At 36.7% G+C, this 20,461-nt stretch overlaps 1 protein-coding gene across 1 annotated transcript; it reads right to left on the reverse strand.

The window, feature by feature from the left end:
* Window positions 1-18,044: 18,044 nt before the first annotated feature.
* Window positions 18,045-20,220, reverse strand: LOC105032553 (1-aminocyclopropane-1-carboxylate oxidase). The gene is made up of 3 exons (XM_010907020.4): window positions 20,047-20,220; window positions 19,343-19,584; window positions 18,045-18,889 (listed from the first exon to the last, which is right to left on the reverse strand). Exons 1-3 carry the CDS (start codon window positions 20,143-20,145, stop codon window positions 18,277-18,279), a joined length of 954 nt encoding a protein of 317 aa, XP_010905322.2. The 5' UTR covers window positions 20,146-20,220; the 3' UTR covers window positions 18,045-18,276.
* Between the last annotated feature and the right edge of the window lie 241 nt (window positions 20,221-20,461).

Consider the following 20,461-nt stretch of genomic DNA (forward strand, 5'->3'; position numbering starts at 1 on the left):
TGACTTGATGGCCTTGATGTGCATGATCTCTAATATCATGGTTTTCGAAATAGCATTTTGTCGAAAGGGGCACTAGGGGTGCCCTTCCCTAGAAGGTATGACCTGTGCGATCGTTGGGGTCGTGACACCTGGCATGTGACCGAGATGGTGACAGAGTGCATTCTTGCCTAGATCTTTTATAAATGGTGGGGGCCCGTTGCTTGGAGTTGAACCCATCCCCTCTAGTCTTCATGATGCCGTCGTTACAATTTTCCATTGGGAATTCAAGGGTTGCGGGGTCCACCTTTCCATGTAGGGTGCTCAAAAGAAGCATGCCTACAAACTTTCTGATTTGGCATGAGAGGTATCGAAATATTGTCGCCATCCTAGCTATCGTACCATGACTAATGTCGGTGCTTCATTGGTTCCCAGCCCAAATGAGGAGCGAGCAGCCACAAAATGGGGTCTTCTCAGCCTTGAGTCTCTTAGGAAGGTCTTAAACCTTTCTAGGAAGCAGTATTTTGGCCCCAAGTTAATTGACTTCCTAAGTTTTCCAAAGAAATATTCGGGAGATGGATGAGTTTTTGAGAGGAAAGTTGACTATGCCATCTCCAATATCCTTTGGCATGAACTAGCAACTACCAAGAATTTTGCTAGAAACTCTATAGAAAAAGGTCCAACTTCACTGTCACACCCAAAGACATTGATCGAGCTTGTATCTTTTGCTTTCTTTCTCATTGTAACTATTTTCTTTGAATAAAGTCAGATTGTAATGAATTTTCTTCAAATGAAATAAACATGAACCTTGTTAAAATAAGATGAATTTCTTTATTGTCTCTTGTATTGGACGATCTCAATCTTTGGGATTGGCCATTTGTTTATTCTATATGGTTGTTGGCTTGGTGAACAGATCGAGCTAGCAGTGAAGTAGGAATTCTTGGTCATTACATCTGAAGTCGCGATATTTGAGGTCGGTCCCTGACCATTCCTTGGCAATAAATTTTGCCTTTATCAAGTTAGTAATGTCATCTTTCCTTGATCATCAATGTGTGATTAGAAAGAGACCGACAAAGATTTGCCTAGAGTATATGCGAGGTCATTTTATAACAGCATTCCTATAGGTTGCTGTGGTTATCCTCAACCTCTGCTTGACTCATCTAAAGACAAGAAGCATCAATTGACTATAAAAGATCTCCAAAGGATTAGCCCCATCATCATCATCCTCGATATCCACTCAACTCGTTCGAGGATGAGGAGAGCAAATTGGCCATGAGGGGTCTCCGGAGGATTAGCCCCATCATCATCGTCCTCGACCTCCACTCGACTCATTCGAGAATGAAGAGCATCGATTGGCCATGAGGGATCTTTGGAGGATTCATCCCATCATTATCGTCATCAGCCTCTGCTTGACTCATCTAAGAACAAGGAGCACCGATTGGCTATGAGAGATCTTTATAAGGTTCACTTCATCATCGTTATCCTTTGCCTCCACTGGATTGATTCGAGGATGAGGGGCACCGATTGGTCATAAGGGCTCTTTGGAGGGTTTGTCCCATCATTATCACCCTCATCCTCCACTCAACTCATCCAAGAATGAAGAGCACCGATTTGCCATGAGGGGTCCTCAGAGGGTTAGCCACATCGTCGTCATCCTCAGTCTCTGCTTGACTCATCCAAGGATAAGAAGCATCGATTGGTCATGAGAAATTTCTAAAGGATTAGCCCTATTGTCATCATCCTCCATCTTCACTCAACTCATCTGAGGATGAGAAGCATAGATTGGTCATGAGGGGTTCCTGAAGGATTAGCCATATCATCATCATTCTTGACCTCCGCTCGACTCATCTGAGGATGAGCAGCATTGATTGGCCATATGGGATCTCCAAAGGGTTAGTTCCATCATCGTCATCCTCGGCCTTCATTCAACTTGTCAAAGAACAAGGAGCGCTGATAGGCCATGGGGGGTCCTTGAAGGATTAACTCCATCATCATCATCCTCGACCTTCATCTGACTCATCCAAGGATAATGAGCATCGATTGGCCTTAAGAGGTTCCCAAACTTCATATTCTTTGAGTTCAATCATCCATTTAGCCATCCACATGGAGGTGTCGGGCCTTTGAAGAATTGCATTTAGTGATGGGTCTATCAGGACGGCCACTAAGTGGGCTAGAAAATATAGTCAGAGCCGCCATATAGCAGCGATGAGTGTATAGATCATCTTCTCAGCCTTTGAGTACATCATCTCTGCATCATGGAGGAGCTCATTGGTGTAGTAGATTGGTTTTTGGGTCTCGACATCTTCTTCGATGATTATCGAATTGATAACAATGGGGAGACCAATAAATATGAATATAAATCCTCAAATGTCATTAGTTTATAGAGTAGTGTTGGAAAATATATCCTAAAGTCAATTATCTATCTGTAGATGATTGAGCTCTTTGTAATGTGATATGAATAATTAATGAATAACAGTGCATCTTTCTTTGAACTCTTGTATTATGATGAAGTCCTTAGAACTATAATATAATCAATAAAAAAAAATTTATCAAATAGTTCTTAAACTTGTTCGTGACCAAATAATATGTTATTAACAAGGACAATAATATTTATTGAGTATAGATCATTGTGTACCATATGGATTGGTTGTCTTCTTAATCAACAAGTGTGGAGACACTAGTATGGCATGCAGATGAGATGTAGAAGTACATCGTCACTGAATAGTGACTTACCTGTGGAGCACTTTATTGTCAAGGACAGCTTGCAAAGGATATGGGCATAAGTGTCCCTCCGACCTGAGATCACTATGGTGACTTGCAAGCAGCTCACTATGCTTTGGTGTCAGAGTATCTTTATTTCTAATATAGTGATGAAAGATTATTGGGTACAATTAAGTACTTATGAAGTCAGTGTGTGAGTCAAGATAAAATTGACCCCTTCAATTTACAAGAGTTAATGCATTACTATATTTCAATCTAATAAAATCTTGATCAGAATAATCCTTGTGATGTATCATAGGATTTGAAAAAGATTGAAATACAATATCGATGACTCATTCAGGATTGACAGTGAAACCCTAGGTCATCCTAAGCATTAAGATCAAAAGGATGAATTATGTGGTAACCATATGTCGAGATTCTTGAATGTTACTTTATAATTATTCAATCTATTTGAACATCGGTTATTATTACTAGATGATCACTTCGATTAGTATAGAAAGTACTTTCTATGCTACCGACTTAGTATTTGAACCTATGGAGTCATGCACAAAGTCAAACAATATAGAAAAGAATTGACCGTATATTTATGTGTTCAATTTGAAAGTATGAGATTTGATTGAACATATAGATTTACTTAATTGAAAATTAAATTATAGGTCATATAGAATTAACATTGACTATGTGCAGCTAACACTGCACATGAGGTGCAGGTTTGATTCTGGAGATAAATTTGATCAAATCTATGATTTAAGAAATTATGAGAGATTGAATTTGAATCCTAATTACTTTAGATCAGATCTAAGTTAATTGAGATTGATTTTATTGAGACTAAATTAGATTAATTATTCAAGTTAGACTTGGACCTAAATCCTAATTAGATTAGGATTAGCAGTCTTTTCGAATTTGATTTGAATCGGATTCGAATTAGATTCGAATTGAACCCAAATCTGAATCAAATTAGATTTAGTGTACTTAGTTATATTTTTCATATATTCTCTCACCCATATGGCCAACCAAGATGGTGGAAAGGGTGCTGGAAACAGCCCTCTCCTCTTAGGCATGCAGCATGGTGAAGGGAGGCGCAATTTGGCACCTCTCCTACTTTCATTAGGAAACCTTATGATTTAGAAAGTTTGGATTTGATTCAAACTTGAAGGATCCTATTTTTAACCCATGAAGGTATTTGATTTGATCTAAGAACTCTTGTCTATAAAGAGGAGTGTGGAGAAGAGAATAATCAATCAAGCATTGATCTTGGTGTGGAGGCTTGGAGTAGGCATCCTCACCCTGGGCGTGTGATTCTCTTAAGGGTCATCTCCTCTTGGGCATCCTCCCTCCCCTTGGTGTGGTGGCATGTGGGCCGTTTCCAAGCACAGAGATCAAAACTCAAGGCCTCCTCTCCTCCCCTCTAAAGAAGAGCTTCATCCCTTTCTCCTACATTGATTGGCATGTGAGTGAAGTAGAGAGTCTGGACATCTAGATCTCGCGAAGCAACAACCTTCCGAAATTCTTCAACCTTGATTAAGTCTTTCACTGCAAATCAAAATAAAATTTTATAAATATTATAAAAATTTTAATTGCTAATCTATTCAATTTTTTTTCTGACATCCGATGTAATCAGATATTTTTTCTTCAACTGGTATCAAAGCGAGACTGTATGTCATGATTGCATAGTTTAATTTTTATTTTTTTTATTTTTTTGATCTGATTTTGTATTAAAATTTTTGATATGATTAAATCTTATTTTGATTTGATATTTTTTATATCTTTTTGATCTAGTTTTGATCAGATTATTGGATCAAAATCAGCCCCTGAAAATGATCTGTTAAAAACCTATTTTAATAGAATTTTCTATGCAGATTTTTATTCTAATTTAAAATCTGATTATGTATAGATTTAAATCTATTTTGATGATTTTTTTTGGATATATTTTAATTAAAAAATTGATATTTGAATCAGACTTAGATCTAAATCTATTTGACAAAGTTTTAGATCTGATTTGAGCAAAATATCTGCATATATTTGATCATGTCTCAAACCAAAATTTTTCTATGTAATTATACATATATTTTGAATAATTATTTTTATTTTTCAGATCTAAAATTAATGATTCATGTGATGATATAATTAAGGTTTAGATCTAAAATTTTAATATTATAGTAAAGATCTAATTGCATTAGATAAAAATTTTTTGCATACTATCATGTTATGAATATGATATAAACCAAATTTTTTTTTTTACATATATGATATGTAGTATTGAATTATTCTTAATAACCAAGTACTCGAAATTGAGTTGATCACCATGGCCATTCGGTCATAATAAGTAGGGATTAAATTTTCTCTCTTGCCTAATCAACGAGTTCTCTTATGATGTGTAGAGGTGCCGATGTGATAATATCTCATGTAAAAGAAAGGTGAAAAAAAATCTTAGAATTATTCAAATCATAAATAAGTTTAGATTAGATCTAAAAATTTTATGATTTATTTTTTTACTATTTTATATAAAATATTTAGATCTAAAAATTAGTTTCATAATATGAAATTAATGACATATGATGTAAGGTTTTGCATAAAAAAATTTTATAAAATAGTTTTACAAATTAAAATAATTTCAATACAAAATTTTATATAATTAATTATGAATTAAGATATGATTATCAAAAGTTTTAGATTTTAGAATTAAAGATCTTAAGACATCTCATAAACCAAGGGGCTATGGGTTAGCTTGAATCAGGTCATCTAACTAGGTTAGACCTAGAGTTAGTAACAAATATAGATCAAATAGAGAAATTGATTAAATCTAGTTGAATTAGATTAGGTCAAGATTTTTCTAGATCAATCTCAATAGTTGTAGCTTGATCAAGTACATATTTTTGACCATACCAAATGAACCTGATTGTGGCTCAGTGGTCGAGCCTGAGTCTTTTGGCTAACCAAATCAAAACTAATCGATCAATTGATGTCTAAGATAAGTTTAATAGTTCGACTGGTGGTTTTTAATTGGAAGCATACTTACCTGGCCTATATGGTGTCTAAGGCAAGCATTGGCTACCCTCCCATCAATCTCACTTGACCAATTTGGTAGATTATATTAAGATTAGATCATGGAATGATTCGAGTTGGCCCATGCTATTAAGGTTTATCAATATGACTGATTTAGGTATTCTTGAGCCAGCTTGTTTTTAGTCCTCTTTGATGAGTTGGTGAAGTCAGTGGAAGGATCATTGAAATGCTGGTTAACCTCTTTTCTTTATTCTTAAATCAATTAATTAAATTTTTTAAATTATAGATCCTTAAAGTGATACGATTATGGGGATAACTAGTTCATAGCCTCCCATTAAGGTACATGATAATGGGTCTAGTATTCTAAATAAGCATTGGAGGCATAAATATCTGATGTTTATTAGGTATTGAAATTATTATTCATCATATGATAACATTATTGCATTTTTTCAGACCAATGGTCAGGTTAGCCAAGCAAACTTGGGCCTAGGTATTAGATGTACTGAGTATGGTCATGTTAACAGTTGGACCTAATTAAAATTTTTAGTGGAGGTGTAAACGCCTGCTGAAATGATGCCTGGAGCAAAATATATTGCTAGAAATTGTTTGGAGAAATAATTGATTAAGAACCTACCTATAGATACATAGAGGTTCGTCGAGTAAACTCGAGCCTGTGTATAGTTTATGCGGATTCTAGTACCTACTAAAAAATTAATATAATTTTTTGAATTGGAGGTAGAGACTACTAATTCGTATAAAATAGTGGAAGAACCTTTAGACTAAAGTCTAAGTTTTTAGAATTAAATAGTTTATATATTAATAGGTCTTCTATTTTTTTTTTCAGAAGTGGCTAACATTTTATCGCTCCACTCGCTGTTGGACAGCGACAAGCTCACTGGACCTAATTTCGATAGTTGGTATCAAAAGCTCAAGATTGTCTTAGAGCACGAAAGGATCTTGTATGTATTTATAGATATAGCACCTGAGGAGCCTGCCTTGAATGCTCGTGGTGCAGTCAGAGATACTTATCAGAAGTGGCTCAATAATCGAGTTACTATGCATTGCACTATGAGGATGTCTATGAACGATAAGTTCAGTCAAAAATTTGAGGATGCTCAATCAAAGAAAATCTTTCAAATGTTAAATGAGTCCTTTGGCACTCTTAATGATGTTGAGAGGCATAAAATATCTTATGCTGTCTTCAAAGCACGGATGAGGAAAGGGGCATCGATCACTGATCATTTATTATACATGATCAAGCAGATCGAGCCCCTGAGCAAACTCGGGTTCTCCTTGCATGAGCAGCTAGAGAAAAATGCAATCCTAAATTCTTTGTCCAAGTCCTATCTATCCTTTTTTAGTCATTATAGAATGACTAAACCTGTAGTAAACTATCATGATTTGCTAGAATTACTGTAGATCTTTGAGAAGGATAACCAGCAAAAGGAGCCGATGAATATGGTGGATGGTTCTTCTTCTGGATGTTGTCCCTTTAAGAAAAGAAAGAAGAAGAACAAGAAGAAGGTGTAGCGTGTTTGGGCTCCAAAGCCCAATTAGAATAAGAAGTCAAAGGTTAACAAGAACTAGACAGAGTACTTCTTCTGTAAAAAATTGAAGCACTGGAAGAAAAATTATCCTCAGTATATAGCCTCCCTTGACCCTAACAGGCCGAACAAGAGAAAGCAGCAATCTATTGCTAGACAAGGTACTTATATGATAACTCTTTATAATTTCTCTGTATGTGATACTACTATCTAGATATTGGATACTGAAAATCTAATTAATATTTGTAATTCATTGTAGGAACTTTAGGTCAGTAGAAAATTTAAAGATGACGAATGATTCCTGAATATTGGAGATGGAAGCCTTGTTTCAGTTCTAGCTCTAAAAACTATTCAGCTTATTTTTAAGTCTAGAGTTGTCATGTTAGATGATTGTCATTATTATCTTTCTTTTTGGATGAATGTCATCTCTGTAGATCTTTTAGCCAAAATTGGTGTCAACTTTTTAATAAAGGATGAATTTTGTGATATCATTTTGAATGGTACTACAATTTTATGTAGACAATTAAAACATGGCATATACCTACTATCATAGCCTGTTAGTATAATGTACACACCTAATAAATATCCTAAAGTAGATAATGTCAGTGATGCTTATCTTTGGCATTGTCAGCTAGGTCATGTGAACAAGAACATGATGGACAGGTTAACTAAAGAGGAAATCTTCGATATTGACGATTATGAATCATTACCGATCTATGAATCTTATCTTCTTGGTAAGATGACAAAGTCATCTTTTAAAGAAAAAGATGAGCGAGCCGTTGATGTTCTAAGTCTAGTACATAGTGATGTATATGGACCCATGAGTATAACTGTCAGAGATGGGTATAATTACTTTATTACTTTCACTAACGATCTATCGAGGTATAGGTATGTCTACCTTATGAAGTATAAGTCTGAATCATTTGAAATGTTCAAATATTTCATAGTGAAATAGAAAAATAAACTAGGAAGAGTATGAAAACTCTTCGATCAGACCGAGGAGGTGAATACCTTTTCGATGAGTTTTTGATATATCTAGAAGAGAATAAAATTCTCTAACAATAGACTCCTCCAAGGACACCGCAACATAATGGGATGTCAGAAAGAAAGAATTGAACACTGTTAGATATGGTTCGATCCATGATGGGTTTTGTGACTCTGCCAATCTTTGTTTGAGGATATGCTTTAGAAAGTGCATGCTATGTACTGAATAGGGTTTCAAGCAAGTCTGTAAATAAAACCTCATATGAGATGTGGACAGGATGTAAGCCAGTACTCTCACACCTTAGAGTTTGGGGATGTTTAGCTTATGTTAAACATTTAAAGATAGATAAACTTGGATCCAAGTCCGACAAGTATTTATTTGTAGGATATCCAAAAAAAATAAAAGGATACTATTTCTACCTCATTAAAGAACAAAAATGTTCGTCAGTAATAGGGCAGTCTTTTTGAAAAGAGAATTTCTTAAAAAAGAAACTGATGCCACTAAGATCGAATTTGGTGAAGTTCATGAGGTAGAAAATCAGATACCTTTGAGTAAAAATACAATACTAGATTTGATTGAGGAATCAAATCCAGAGCCTATTATAGAGGCATCATTAAAGAGATCCGATAGAGTACCGCATCAACCGAATAGATTCTATAATTTCTTAATCCGAGATGATGATCTTATCGAACTAAATGAGAATGATAAGAATCCGCTCACCTATATGAATGCCATGCAGAGGTTCGATTCTGAGAAATGGCTAAAAGCCATTAAATTCAAAATGGAGTCCATAAAGATCAATGGTGTATGGACACTTGTTAATCCATCTAAAGGGATTAAACCCATAGGGTGCAAATGGATCTTCAAAAAAAAAAGAGGAGCAGATGTAAAGACATCTAGTTATCAAGAGATATCGTCAACATTATGGTATTGACTATAATGAGATATTCTCTCCTGTGGCAATGCTCAAGTCCATTCGGATTATGTTTGCTATAGTAGTACATCTAGATTATGAGATCTAATAAATGGATATCAAAATTACTTTTCTTAATAGAGAGTTGGAAGAAGAGGTGTATATAATACAATCTGAAGGGTTCATATCCACAAAAGAATCTAAAGTGTGTAAGCTAAACAGGTCCATTTATAGACTGAAGCAAACTTCTCAGAGTTGGAACATACCTTTTGATAAGTTGATCAAAACGTATGACTTCGTTAAAAATGGAGATGAGCCCTACATCTATAAATGGACAAATGGTTCTGTAGTTATCTTCCTTGCATTGTATGTAGATGATATACTCTTAATAGGAAATGATATCTCTACTTTACAAAGTGTATAGCTGTGGCTATCATCATATTTTTTTATGAAGAATTTGGAAAAAATATCCTACATCTTGGAGATGAAGATCTATAGGATAGATCTAAAAAGTTGCTTAGATTGTTTCAATCACATACATTGATACCATGCTGAAATAGTTCAGTATAAAAAATTTTAAGAAAGACTATCTACCAATAAACTAAGAAATTACTCTTTTTAGAAAAGATTGTTCGACAACTCTTCAAAAGAGAGAGCATATGAGTAGAATCTCATATGTCTTGACAGTGGGATCTATCATGTATGTTATAATATGTATGAGGTCGGATGTGGCCTACTCGCTAGGGATAGTGAGTAAGTATCAGTCTGATCCAGATGAGAATCATTGAAAAGTTGTGAAGATAATCTTTAAGTATTTGAGAAATACTAAGAACTAATGGTTAATCTATGGAGATACTGACTTTAAACTTATGGGATATACTGATTTTAATCTTCAATCAGATCATGATGATAACAAAAGTATGTCTGGCTATATTTTTACTTTATATGATGGAGCAATCTGCTGGAAGAGTTTCAAGCAGTACACAGTAGCTGATTCAGTATGCGAAGTGAAATACATTCCGGCATCTGATGCTGCAAAGGAAGCTGTTTGGTTAAGAAAGTTCATCTGTGAATTTGGAGTGGTTCCCTCAGTTGAAAGTCTAGTTTTACTATATTGTGATAATACTGGTACTATCGCTCAAGCCAAGGAACCCAAGTCTCATCAAAGAACCAAATATATTCTACGTCGCTATTATCTGGTTCGTGAGATCATCGATCGAGGTGAGTCAAGCTGCTGAAGATTGATGGAAAGAAAAATCTGACCTATCCCTTCACTAAAGCTCTTGAGATCAAAGAGTTCGATGACCACAAGTAGAAGATAGGTATTAGATATAGTCCTGATTGGCTTTAGTCCAAGTAGGAGTTGTTGAAAAATATGTCCTAAAGCTAATTGTCTATCTATAAATGATTGAGCTCTTTGTAATATGTATATAAATTATTAATGAATAAAAATTATTTTTGATAAGTTCATCACAAAAGTGCATCATTTTTTGAATTCTTATATTATGATGAAGTCCTTAGAACTATAATATAATCGATAAAGGAAGATTTATCAAATAGTTCTTAAACTTATTCATGATCAAATGATATATTATTAATAAGGATAATAATATTTATCGAGTATAGGTCATTGTGTGCCATATAGATTAGTTGTTCCCTTAACTAAGGAGTGTGGAGACACTGGTATGGCATACAGATGAGATATAGGAGTACATCATCATTGAACAGTGACTCACCTGTGGAGTGCTCTACTGTCAAGGGTAGCTCGTGAAGGATATGAGCATAAGTGTCCCTCCGACTTAAGTTCACCATGATGACTTGCAAGCAACTCATTATGCTTTGGTGCCAGACTATCTGTATTTTTAATACAGTGATGGAAGGCTATTAGGTACAGTCAAATACTTGTGAAGTCGGTGTGTAAGTTAAGATGGGATTGATCCCTCCAGTTTACAGAAGTTAATGCATCACTGTATCTCAATCCAGTAAAATCTTAATCAGGATAATCTTTGTAATGTATCACAGAATTTGAAAAAGATTGAAATACAATATGGATGGCTCATCCATAGTTGACAGTGAAATCCTAGATCGTCTTGAGCATTAGGATCAAATGGATGAATTATATGGTAACCATATGTCAAGATTCTTGAATGTTGTTTTATAATTATTCGATCTATCCGGACAATGGGTATCATTGCTAGATGGTCACTTCGATTAGTATAGGAAGTGGTTCCTATGCTACTGACTTAGTGTTCGAACCTATGGAGTCATAATAAAATCAAACAATGTAGAAAAGAATTGATCGTGTATTTATATATTCAGTTTGAAAGTATAAGACTTGATTGAACATATAGATTTATTTAATTGAGAATTAAGTTATGGATCATATGGAATTAAACATTGACTATGTGCAACTAGGACTGCACATGAGGTGCATATTTGATTTCAGAGATAAATTTGATCAAATCTATGATTCAAAAAATTATGAGAGTTCTAAGTTAATTAGGCTTAATTTTATTAAGGCTATATTGGGTTAGTTATCTAAATTAGACTTAGACCTAAATCCTAATTAGATTAGGATTAGCAGTCTTTTCGAATTTGATTCGAATCAGATTCGAATTAAATCCAAATCTGAATCAAATTGGATTTGATGTACTTAGCCATATTTTTCATGCATTCTCTCATCCATATGGTTGACCAAGGTGGAAGAGAGGGTGTTGGAAACAGCCCTCTCCCCTTGGACATGCGGCATGGTGAAGGGAGGCGCAAGTTGGTGCCTCTCCTACTTTCATTAGAAAATCTTATGGTTTAGGGAGTTTGAATTTGATTCAAACTTGAAAGGTCCTATTCCTAACCCATGAAGATATTTGATTTGATCTAGGAACTCTTGTCTATTTAAGGAGGGTTGTGGAGAAGAGAATAATCAATCAAGCATTGATCTTGGTGTGGAGGCTTGGAGTGGGCATCCTCTCCTTGGGCATGTGATTTTGTTAAGCATCATCTCCTCTTAGGTATCCTCCCTCCCCTTGGTGTGGTGGCATGTGGGCTATTCTCAAGCATAGAGATCACATCTCAAGACCTCCTCTCCTCCCCTTCTGAAGAAGAGCTTCATCCCTCTCTCCTACGTTGGTTGACGTGTGAGCAAAGTAGAAAAAATCTGGACATCTGGATCTCACGAAGCAATAACCTTCAGGAATTCTTCAACCTTGATTAAGTCTTCTGCTATAAATTAAGATAAAATTTTATAAATATTATAAAAATTTTAATTGCTAATCTATTCAATTTAATTGCTTCCTGGCATCCGATGCGATCAGATAATTTTTTCTTTAAGTAGTAGAGGTGATCCGAGGTAACATTTAAGCTCATCGAATGATACTCGGCATTCTTCCAGTCTCTCAAATTCCTTATTTATCTGAGGATTTTGAAGAATGGAAGGCACTTTTCGGCCAACCTCGAGATGAATTGACTTAGAGCAACCACGCAACCCATCAATTGTTGCACATCCCTCTTCACCCTAGGATGCTTCATTTCCATCAATGCTTAGATCTTCTTCGAGTTTGCCACAATCCCACACTGGATCACCATCGATCCTAGAAAATTATTCAAGATCATGCGAAGGCACATTTATTAGGGTTGAGCTTCATTTGGTTCCACCTCAGTTCATCAAATACTTCCTCCATGTCGATGTGTCAATCAGTATAGATGCTCTTAACTAGCATGTCGTCAATATAGGCCTCTATATTGTATCCAATTTGATGTTTGAACACCTTGTTGATGGAGAGTTGATGTGTTTCTCCTATATTTTTTAACCCAAAATGTATCATTTTATAATAATACAAATCTTTCTCGATTATGAATGCAGTCTTTTCCTCTCCTTCGGATGCCATTCAAATCTGGTTGTAGCCTAGGAAGGTATTCATGAAGCTCAAAAGTTGATGCCCCGAGATGACGTCTACAAGCTAGTCAATTCTTGAAAAAGAAAAGCTATCCTTTGGACATGCTTTATTGAGGTTAGTGTTGTCGTTGCAGATCCTCCATTTGCCATTTATCTTATTTACTATTGTACCATGATGATGTTGGCGATCCATTCTAGATAATGGGCTTCTCGGATGAACCCTATTGTCAAGAGTTTGTCTACTTCCTCCTCAATTATCTACTGTTGCTCTAGGGTGAAGCTCCTCTTCTTTTGCCAAACTAGGTGATGGTTCGAGTCCACATTCAACTTGTGAACCATCACATCAGGGGATATACATGGAATGTTATATGTTGACCAGACGAAGATGTCTATGTTGGCTCATCGGAATGCTACCAATCGATCTCGCAAGTCGGGCATCAATTGTGTCCTGAGCTGGATTGTTCTACTCAAATTGTCCCCAAATAATATCGTGATGAGTTGCTTGGTCGGTTTACCTCGAATTTCCTTCATCTCTTTTCAATGGTGATCAATCGACAGAGTCTCCATCAATCACTTTCCTTTTGTCATTGCCAGAAAGCATTGATGAGCAAGTACTTGGTCCCCTTGGACCTCTCCAACCCTGTTCTTAGTTAGAAATCTCATGAACAAGTGGTACATAAAGACTATGGCTTGCAAGGCATTAACCCAGATCGTCCAAGGATCATGTTATAAGCAGAAGGGACACAAACAATAAGGAAAATGAGTTGCTCGATCCTTGTTTGAGGCTCCTGTCTGACAGTCACTGGTAGGGTTATCTCTCCTTCCATAGCCATGGAGTTTCTGGAGAATCCGACTAAGTGTTAACTTTTTTTAGTCCGTCGAAGGTTAGTTCCATCTTTCAGAAGGTGTCATAAAATAACACGTCAGCCTAGCTTCCATTATCAATAAATTCTTATCATGCTATAGTTAGCTATTGTCATTAATATGGCAACTGCATCATCATGAGGGGTTTGAATCTCAAGAGGTCATCATCAAAGAAAGAAATAACATTTCTAATGTGTTGTCTCTTCACCCACTCTACTCAATTTTTTGCCCTCCAATCATTCGTGAGGCCAAAGACCATGTTGATGACATCAACTATAGATTGGTTGTAGTCATCTTGGTGGCTCCTATTCTGAACTTCACCGAGATGGTGCTCCACCCAGGAGGGAGGATTGTCGGTGGGGAGCAAAAATAGGAGTGAAGCAGGGAGTCTGTTGGGGGATCGATCCTTACAGGTTCTCCACCACCTGTTGAGGTTGCTGCACGACGTCGATCAAGGCCTAAGCCCATTAGACCAAGGCATCAGATGGCCTTAGGTCCGCCGTGTTGATGAATTATGCAGTGGTGGGCATTCAAACGATGCCACTTTGACTGCAGTGAGAAGATTTCTAGTCAGAGACTGTAGAGTCGTACCTTCTTGTTTCTACCATGCTCTTTTTTTTCTTCAATTGGACTGATGGTCCTTTCTCTAGCACCATCTATTGCTGCAAGACTCCAATTCGAGATGGATGTGGCTGAGGTCAGACTCTTTTCGGATCAAAAACTTGGCACGAACCCAAGGGACATCATAAGGAACCTACAAGAGAAGTATACTCTTGCTGGGGGTTCTCAAGTAGGAGACCCTCTGATGCTTAAGTCAGCTAGAGCTTGAGAACAGTAGAGGAAAAAAAAAGTAAAAGAGAGAGTGAGTGATAAGGTCATTCTTTAGAGTTGAGCTTATCTGTGGGTCTCTTTGTTATCTTTTTATATAAAAATAGTGTGATAAATTATCATGTCAAAATTCAGCAGGCCGTTTGGCCCTGACTCCTTTTGGTTGCTAGGCCACAACCTAATAGGCAATTAGGATGAGGAATCCATGCACTAATCCGAGGGTCAGGGTTGTTAGTCATAGATTTTCTTCAGATATGGATCATACCCATGTTTTGCTAGGAGATTTCTAGAATCTCCCACGTGAATGAATAGTCCAATATCTCGAGGTCGGTATCGAGCTGAGGTTCTGCCTTGAGTCAGCACCCGCATAGGTTGCCAGGTTATGTTCATCATCATCGGTAGGATCTTGACCTTGGGTTGGTAAATGTCCGATTAGAAGATCGGACGAGGCCGACGACATATGGTTGCTTTGCCATGGTTCTTTAGATCTTCTTTCAGTCTCTGAGGCTATCTCATTGGTGAGTGCTCGGTTGTAAAATAAGAAGGGGATGTCGGGTTAGGTGGCAGATAACCTCTAGAATAGGTTCCACTTTGGTTTTTCTTGATAATTCTAATGTCATATCTGCTAGTTTTGGGGAGCACTCATTAACAATTATGTAGAGTCGATATAGATCATCTATAGAAGCGAGATCAGCCAAATTGCATATCAAATTTTTAGAGCTCCAAAGTTGCTCTTATGCATCCAATTGAGGTTTTTTTTTCATGAAATTGGGTAATTTTTCAAGCTCAATGATGGGGCAACACATTATAAGGCTATGACACACTAAGCAATCGAAGTTAGGTTCCATTTTTTGGATTTTAAAATGGGATGGATAAAGCAAAAAACAAAAAGAAACAAAAAGACTATAATGGATATCATTAATCTAGGAAAAAATTGGATGAAACAATTGAAGATAAAATTGATATAAAAGTTAAGATCTCATTTTGTTGAATTTTAGCTTATTCATAGTTATTTTCAATAATTCTGTCTATTACTTTCAAAGGCTTGAGGCTCGGATGGATCGATCTCTACTTTCACGTGTGTGAAGTATTATCTGCTTCAGCCTTTGGCCGCTATGGTATGAGGTCTCACGATTTTGTCCTTTAAAAGATGCCTCGTGGGGGAAAGAAGATGAGTCTCATGGGAGAGAAGATCTCATTCGATATAAATCAGACTTTCTCTTGACTCAACAAATGTGGGACTAATGAGTGTGGGTAGGAGGTGTATCACAGTTTGGTTCCTACAAATGGTGCCAATGTTGTGATCAAGGCTCGTGGCTCGAATAGTTGAGTCTTCACTCTCATGCACATGAGGTATCATCCACTTTGACCTCTAACCACTATGGCATGGGATCTTACGATTTTGTCCTTTAAAAGATGCCTCACGGGAGAGAGAAGATCTTATTCCATATAAACCAAACTTCCTCTTGACTCACAACTGATGTGGGACTAATGATGCCGTCCCTCCACAACACTATCTATTTTAGAAAAATAGTAATCTCTTTTAACTAAAAGAGGAATCCTATCTGAATATGTAAGAATGAATCTGAATAGCAGAAAAAGAGATTTTGTAACTCGGATTTATTATTTATGATAATAAAAAAAAGGAAGTTCTAGGCCTTACATTTACCAATTTCCTTTTTTTCTAAATCTTCTTTAAACAGGTTCCCATTGAGTGGATTTAAGAAATTTTTTCTCTCCTTTATTGGATCACCTACAAAAGATAAAAATGCAAAATGGCTGGAGCTCTCTCCATGTACCTAAAACCCATTGAAGAAATTGGTCCCCGGCTTGGCAATTTGCACTATGGTTGTAAATAGCTTCACCCATTCCATTCTGCATTATATGGGTTAATAAACTGGTTGCCTACATATTTTGAACTTGGCCTTCAGAATAGGCTTCAAGAAATGGGGTCTTCCAAGATGCAGCCTTATTTTAATATCTTTATATTTTCTATATAGGCAGATCCATAGCAGATTTATTTGATCACCAGGAGGATCGCGTCTGTGAATAACACCAGAAAATTTTTTAGCGCTGTTGGGTTAATCATTGCTCCCTTTGCTTAATGGCCCTCCCACTATTCAGAACTTCCACAAGGACTGCATTCTGTTTTCTTGAAACTAGGAAGAGCCGGGTTTGCTGCGAATCATTTGGATGTTGCTCCAAGCTATGCAGGAACTGTGATGGGATTTTCAAACAGATATTGGGTGGTATTGTTGGTGTTGGGCTCACGGATATGGATCTTTCAAGCCCCTAGAGCTGGAAAACTGTATTCTGTATTTCAGGGTTCCTCTACATATTGATTTCTTTTGCATTCTTAATATTCTCAACTGAAGAAATAAATTTTAGTAATAAAGCATTTTGTATACATGAATTAAATCAAAATATTATGTCCTTCCATTCCTCGTAAATTTTCCAGACTATTCGTCTTATAATCTTTCATGCTAATTGGTTTGATCTTGTTTGAAGCATTAAACACCGAGAATGCAATATAGAAGAATGACACCGGGCAGATACGGGATCTCAAATATGAGGAGAATAAGTTGATATTATGTTATCTTTCTTGTAGTCTATATAATTTTGTCGCACTCAAGCTCATTTGCTTCAATGTGAATTTTGTTCTCCAAATCAGGAGGAATGGCTTCATGCTGCAATGAACCCTGTTAGCTTTGGTTATTCAAGGACTGTTAATTTTTAAACATATCATCTGAATATGAAATATGATTGTGGGTTGGGATGGACTCCTCGCAAGTGAACTGCAACCTAATTTGTGTTTCAGATGTCAATAAAGTGCTAATAACTTGCCTGACCCTGACAAAAGTTCTCCTCTATCTCTTCTGCTTCTGAGTCTTATGACTCTCAGATTACCTCCTCCTTTTCTTCCTTCATTATGCCATCTCCATACATCCAAACTCAGAAAACTCAAATACTTCTTTCCACTACTAAACGAGGAAACAACACGCAAAACAGAGAAGAAAATTTGTAAAAAGCTTCACCACCACCACAATCATCACTTAGTACGAATATACGATTAGCAAGCGTTAGCCAATGAACCAATGTAAATTTAGATCCAGACTTTTGGAAAATGATTATCCAAGAGTTGAACCTAGAACTTTTGGTTGCTGATCACAAGAGTGTGACTATGAGGACAAACATTAGTTCACATTATACTATAAATTTTTACCCATTCTAATGCAAGGGCAATAAACTTCCTAATCTTAACTTTCCAAATCACTTACCATTAAAGCTTGACTAAGACCACTACAAATCTTAGAGTATGGTAATTTAGCATCAGCCAACCTTTTTTTTTTTAATAAAGAAGAGTATACTTCTTAATAATAATTGAACTATCAGTAGGAACTCTTCCACTCCCTTTGGTGGGAAGGCTACAACAACAAATTTCATGCAACTGTCGCTGGGACTAATACACAAAGGATATTCTGGAAAAACGACTGATATACAAAGGAAGCTAAACCTCACACCAACTTCACCATCTTCCTCTCTTCATTCACATAGCTCTCACAGCTTGGAACCTTGGCTCCTTGGGTAAGAACTTCTGCTTCGTATACACTGTCATGTAATCACCAAACATGAACTCGGGATATCCAGCACCACCATGTTCTTCTTCTTCTTTCATTGTTTGGCCTTCGAGCAACTTCTTCGCAGGGGCAATGGTGGCACTAAGAGATGGATTATAGAAGGATGCAATGGACCTTCTGTTACCATTTTGGGTAGCGAGAACACGATGCCATGCGCTCTTATACAGCCCGTTGCTCAGCACTTCTATCTGGTCGCCAGTGTTGATCACAATGGCATTGGCTAATGGTTGGACATCAATCCACTGGCCATCCTTGAGGACTTGGAGGCCTCCGACTTGATCATCTTGGAAGAGGAGGATAACGCCACCTGCATCGGTGTGGGCACGAAGGCCATGAACTAAATCAGGGCGTGGGCATGGTGGGTAGTGGCTAACTTTGGTGCCAAAGAAGGGTTGGCCATCTTCACTGCCACAGAATGCCTCCTTAATGTAGCCCTTCTCCAGACCCAGGTTCTCATCCATGACCTCCATTACCTTCTCAGCCAGCTTCTTCAGTTCGGCCCTGTACTCCTTCATGGTCTCCCTGCAGTATGGGGAAGAAAATGGTGAAAAAATCCACTGAGGTCACAGAAATTGATGCATACAAATATGTAAAAGTCTATTCATTTTTGCATGCAACTCTTCAGAGGCTTTTTAATTTACAGATATAGATTTATTTCTCACTTTTCAAACTTACTAAGTTGAACCATTAGCATAAAACTTCAAACCAAATATCTTGTTCTCATTCTGTTATAGAATATAAAATTCCAAACTAATTTGCGGGTCCTGAAAAACCATTTAATTTATGCACTAGCTATTGAGACCAGTGGACTAAAGATTGTTGTTTGCTCCTTGTATAACTATTTGTTTGTTCCATCCTTGCAAGATGGGCTTATAAAATGGCAGCTCTTAGGATCATAAGCTATCCTGTTCTCATATCATGTTATCCTGTTCTATGCTAATATCATTCTCTAGACTAGCTAGTTGAGAGGCTCACTTGAACTCTGGGGGCTGGGATGGCCATTTGGTATCATCTTGGAGAACAAATACATCCTCCCAATCCACATTATCCAGATGCTGGGACCTGCCTTTAGGACCATTATCATGGTCCACTAATTCGTTCAACAAATGAACAGGGTCGGAGTCCTTGAAGCCTTCCTCTCTTTCAAGCTTGAAGCACTCAGAGCACACCTTCTTCACCTGTTCGAGAAGCTCCGCTGGAATTCCATGGTTTATCAGCTGCAAGAAGAAACACATTGGTTAATGAAGTATTCTATCATCACTTTATTTCACAGGAACCGTAACCAGATTTGCATAGCTAAATGGTATTTAACATCATCAGTCTCTTTGGGTATATACTCTAGATAACATGCATAGAAGCCTTTTTTTTTTTTTTTTTTTTTTTTTTTTTGTACAAACAATTTGAATGGCGAAGAGGAATTTGCAACACCAAATTCATTTAGATTGGTTTAGGCTTGTCGGAATAATCTTGATTTGATAAGTCTCAACAACCTTTTTTTTTCACAGCAGAATCATTTTTGTCTTTTTTTAATGAAAGGGAAGGAAACACACCCAAAAATTGATATTTTACAGTCAAAACAAAATGGGATGAAAGAATTAGAAACCTATATATATTGGTGCATATGGAAACAGTTATCTGAAATCCTTACGCAGGTATTGAAAAATATATAGCTTACTGACCTGAAAGAATCCCCTCTCTTCGCATCCATTGGAAATTTGAGCCAAAGTAGTGAGCCTCTCCTCACCATCCAACTTTGAGAAATCAATGACCGGGATCATGGTGCACTTAGAGGGACAATGAAAGTATCAGAAATAAATAGCAAGTTATGGAAGCTCCTCTTGATAGAGATGACTAGAATTGAGCCTATAGTGTGCTATTTATAAAACACCAACCTGGATGTCAACTCCTATTTTAATTCTACATGGTTATGTGTAATAAGGAAAAGAAAGCAACATGTGGGACTGTCTTGCAAAACAAAAATAAGTCAGAAGTCACATGTATGCGTGGATGCCCACGCCTCAAGCATTTCTCATTAGGTTTTGTCTGTATCCTCTGTGTTCATGATAAGAGGCAGATAACACCTTCTCACGGATG

This window comes from Elaeis guineensis, chromosome 8 (assembly GCF_000442705.2).
Source record: "Elaeis guineensis isolate ETL-2024a chromosome 8, EG11, whole genome shotgun sequence".
Classification (NCBI taxonomy): domain Eukaryota; kingdom Viridiplantae; phylum Streptophyta; class Magnoliopsida; order Arecales; family Arecaceae; genus Elaeis; species Elaeis guineensis.

Bases quoted from the DNA above. Each gene is read 5' to 3' on its own strand.
- LOC105032553 (XM_010907020.4), bottom strand. From the start codon at position 20,145: ATGATCCCGGTCATTGATTTCTCAAAGTTGGATGGTGAGGAGAGGCTC. The intron at 19,585-20,046 runs GTCAGTAAGCTA...TTCTTCTTGCAG, and splicing joins AAGAGAGGGGATTCTTTCAG to CTGATAAACCATGGAATTCC. The intron at 18,890-19,342 runs GTGAGCCTCTCA...CCCATACTGCAG, and splicing joins TCCCAGCCCCCAGAGTTCAA to GGAGACCATGAAGGAGTACA.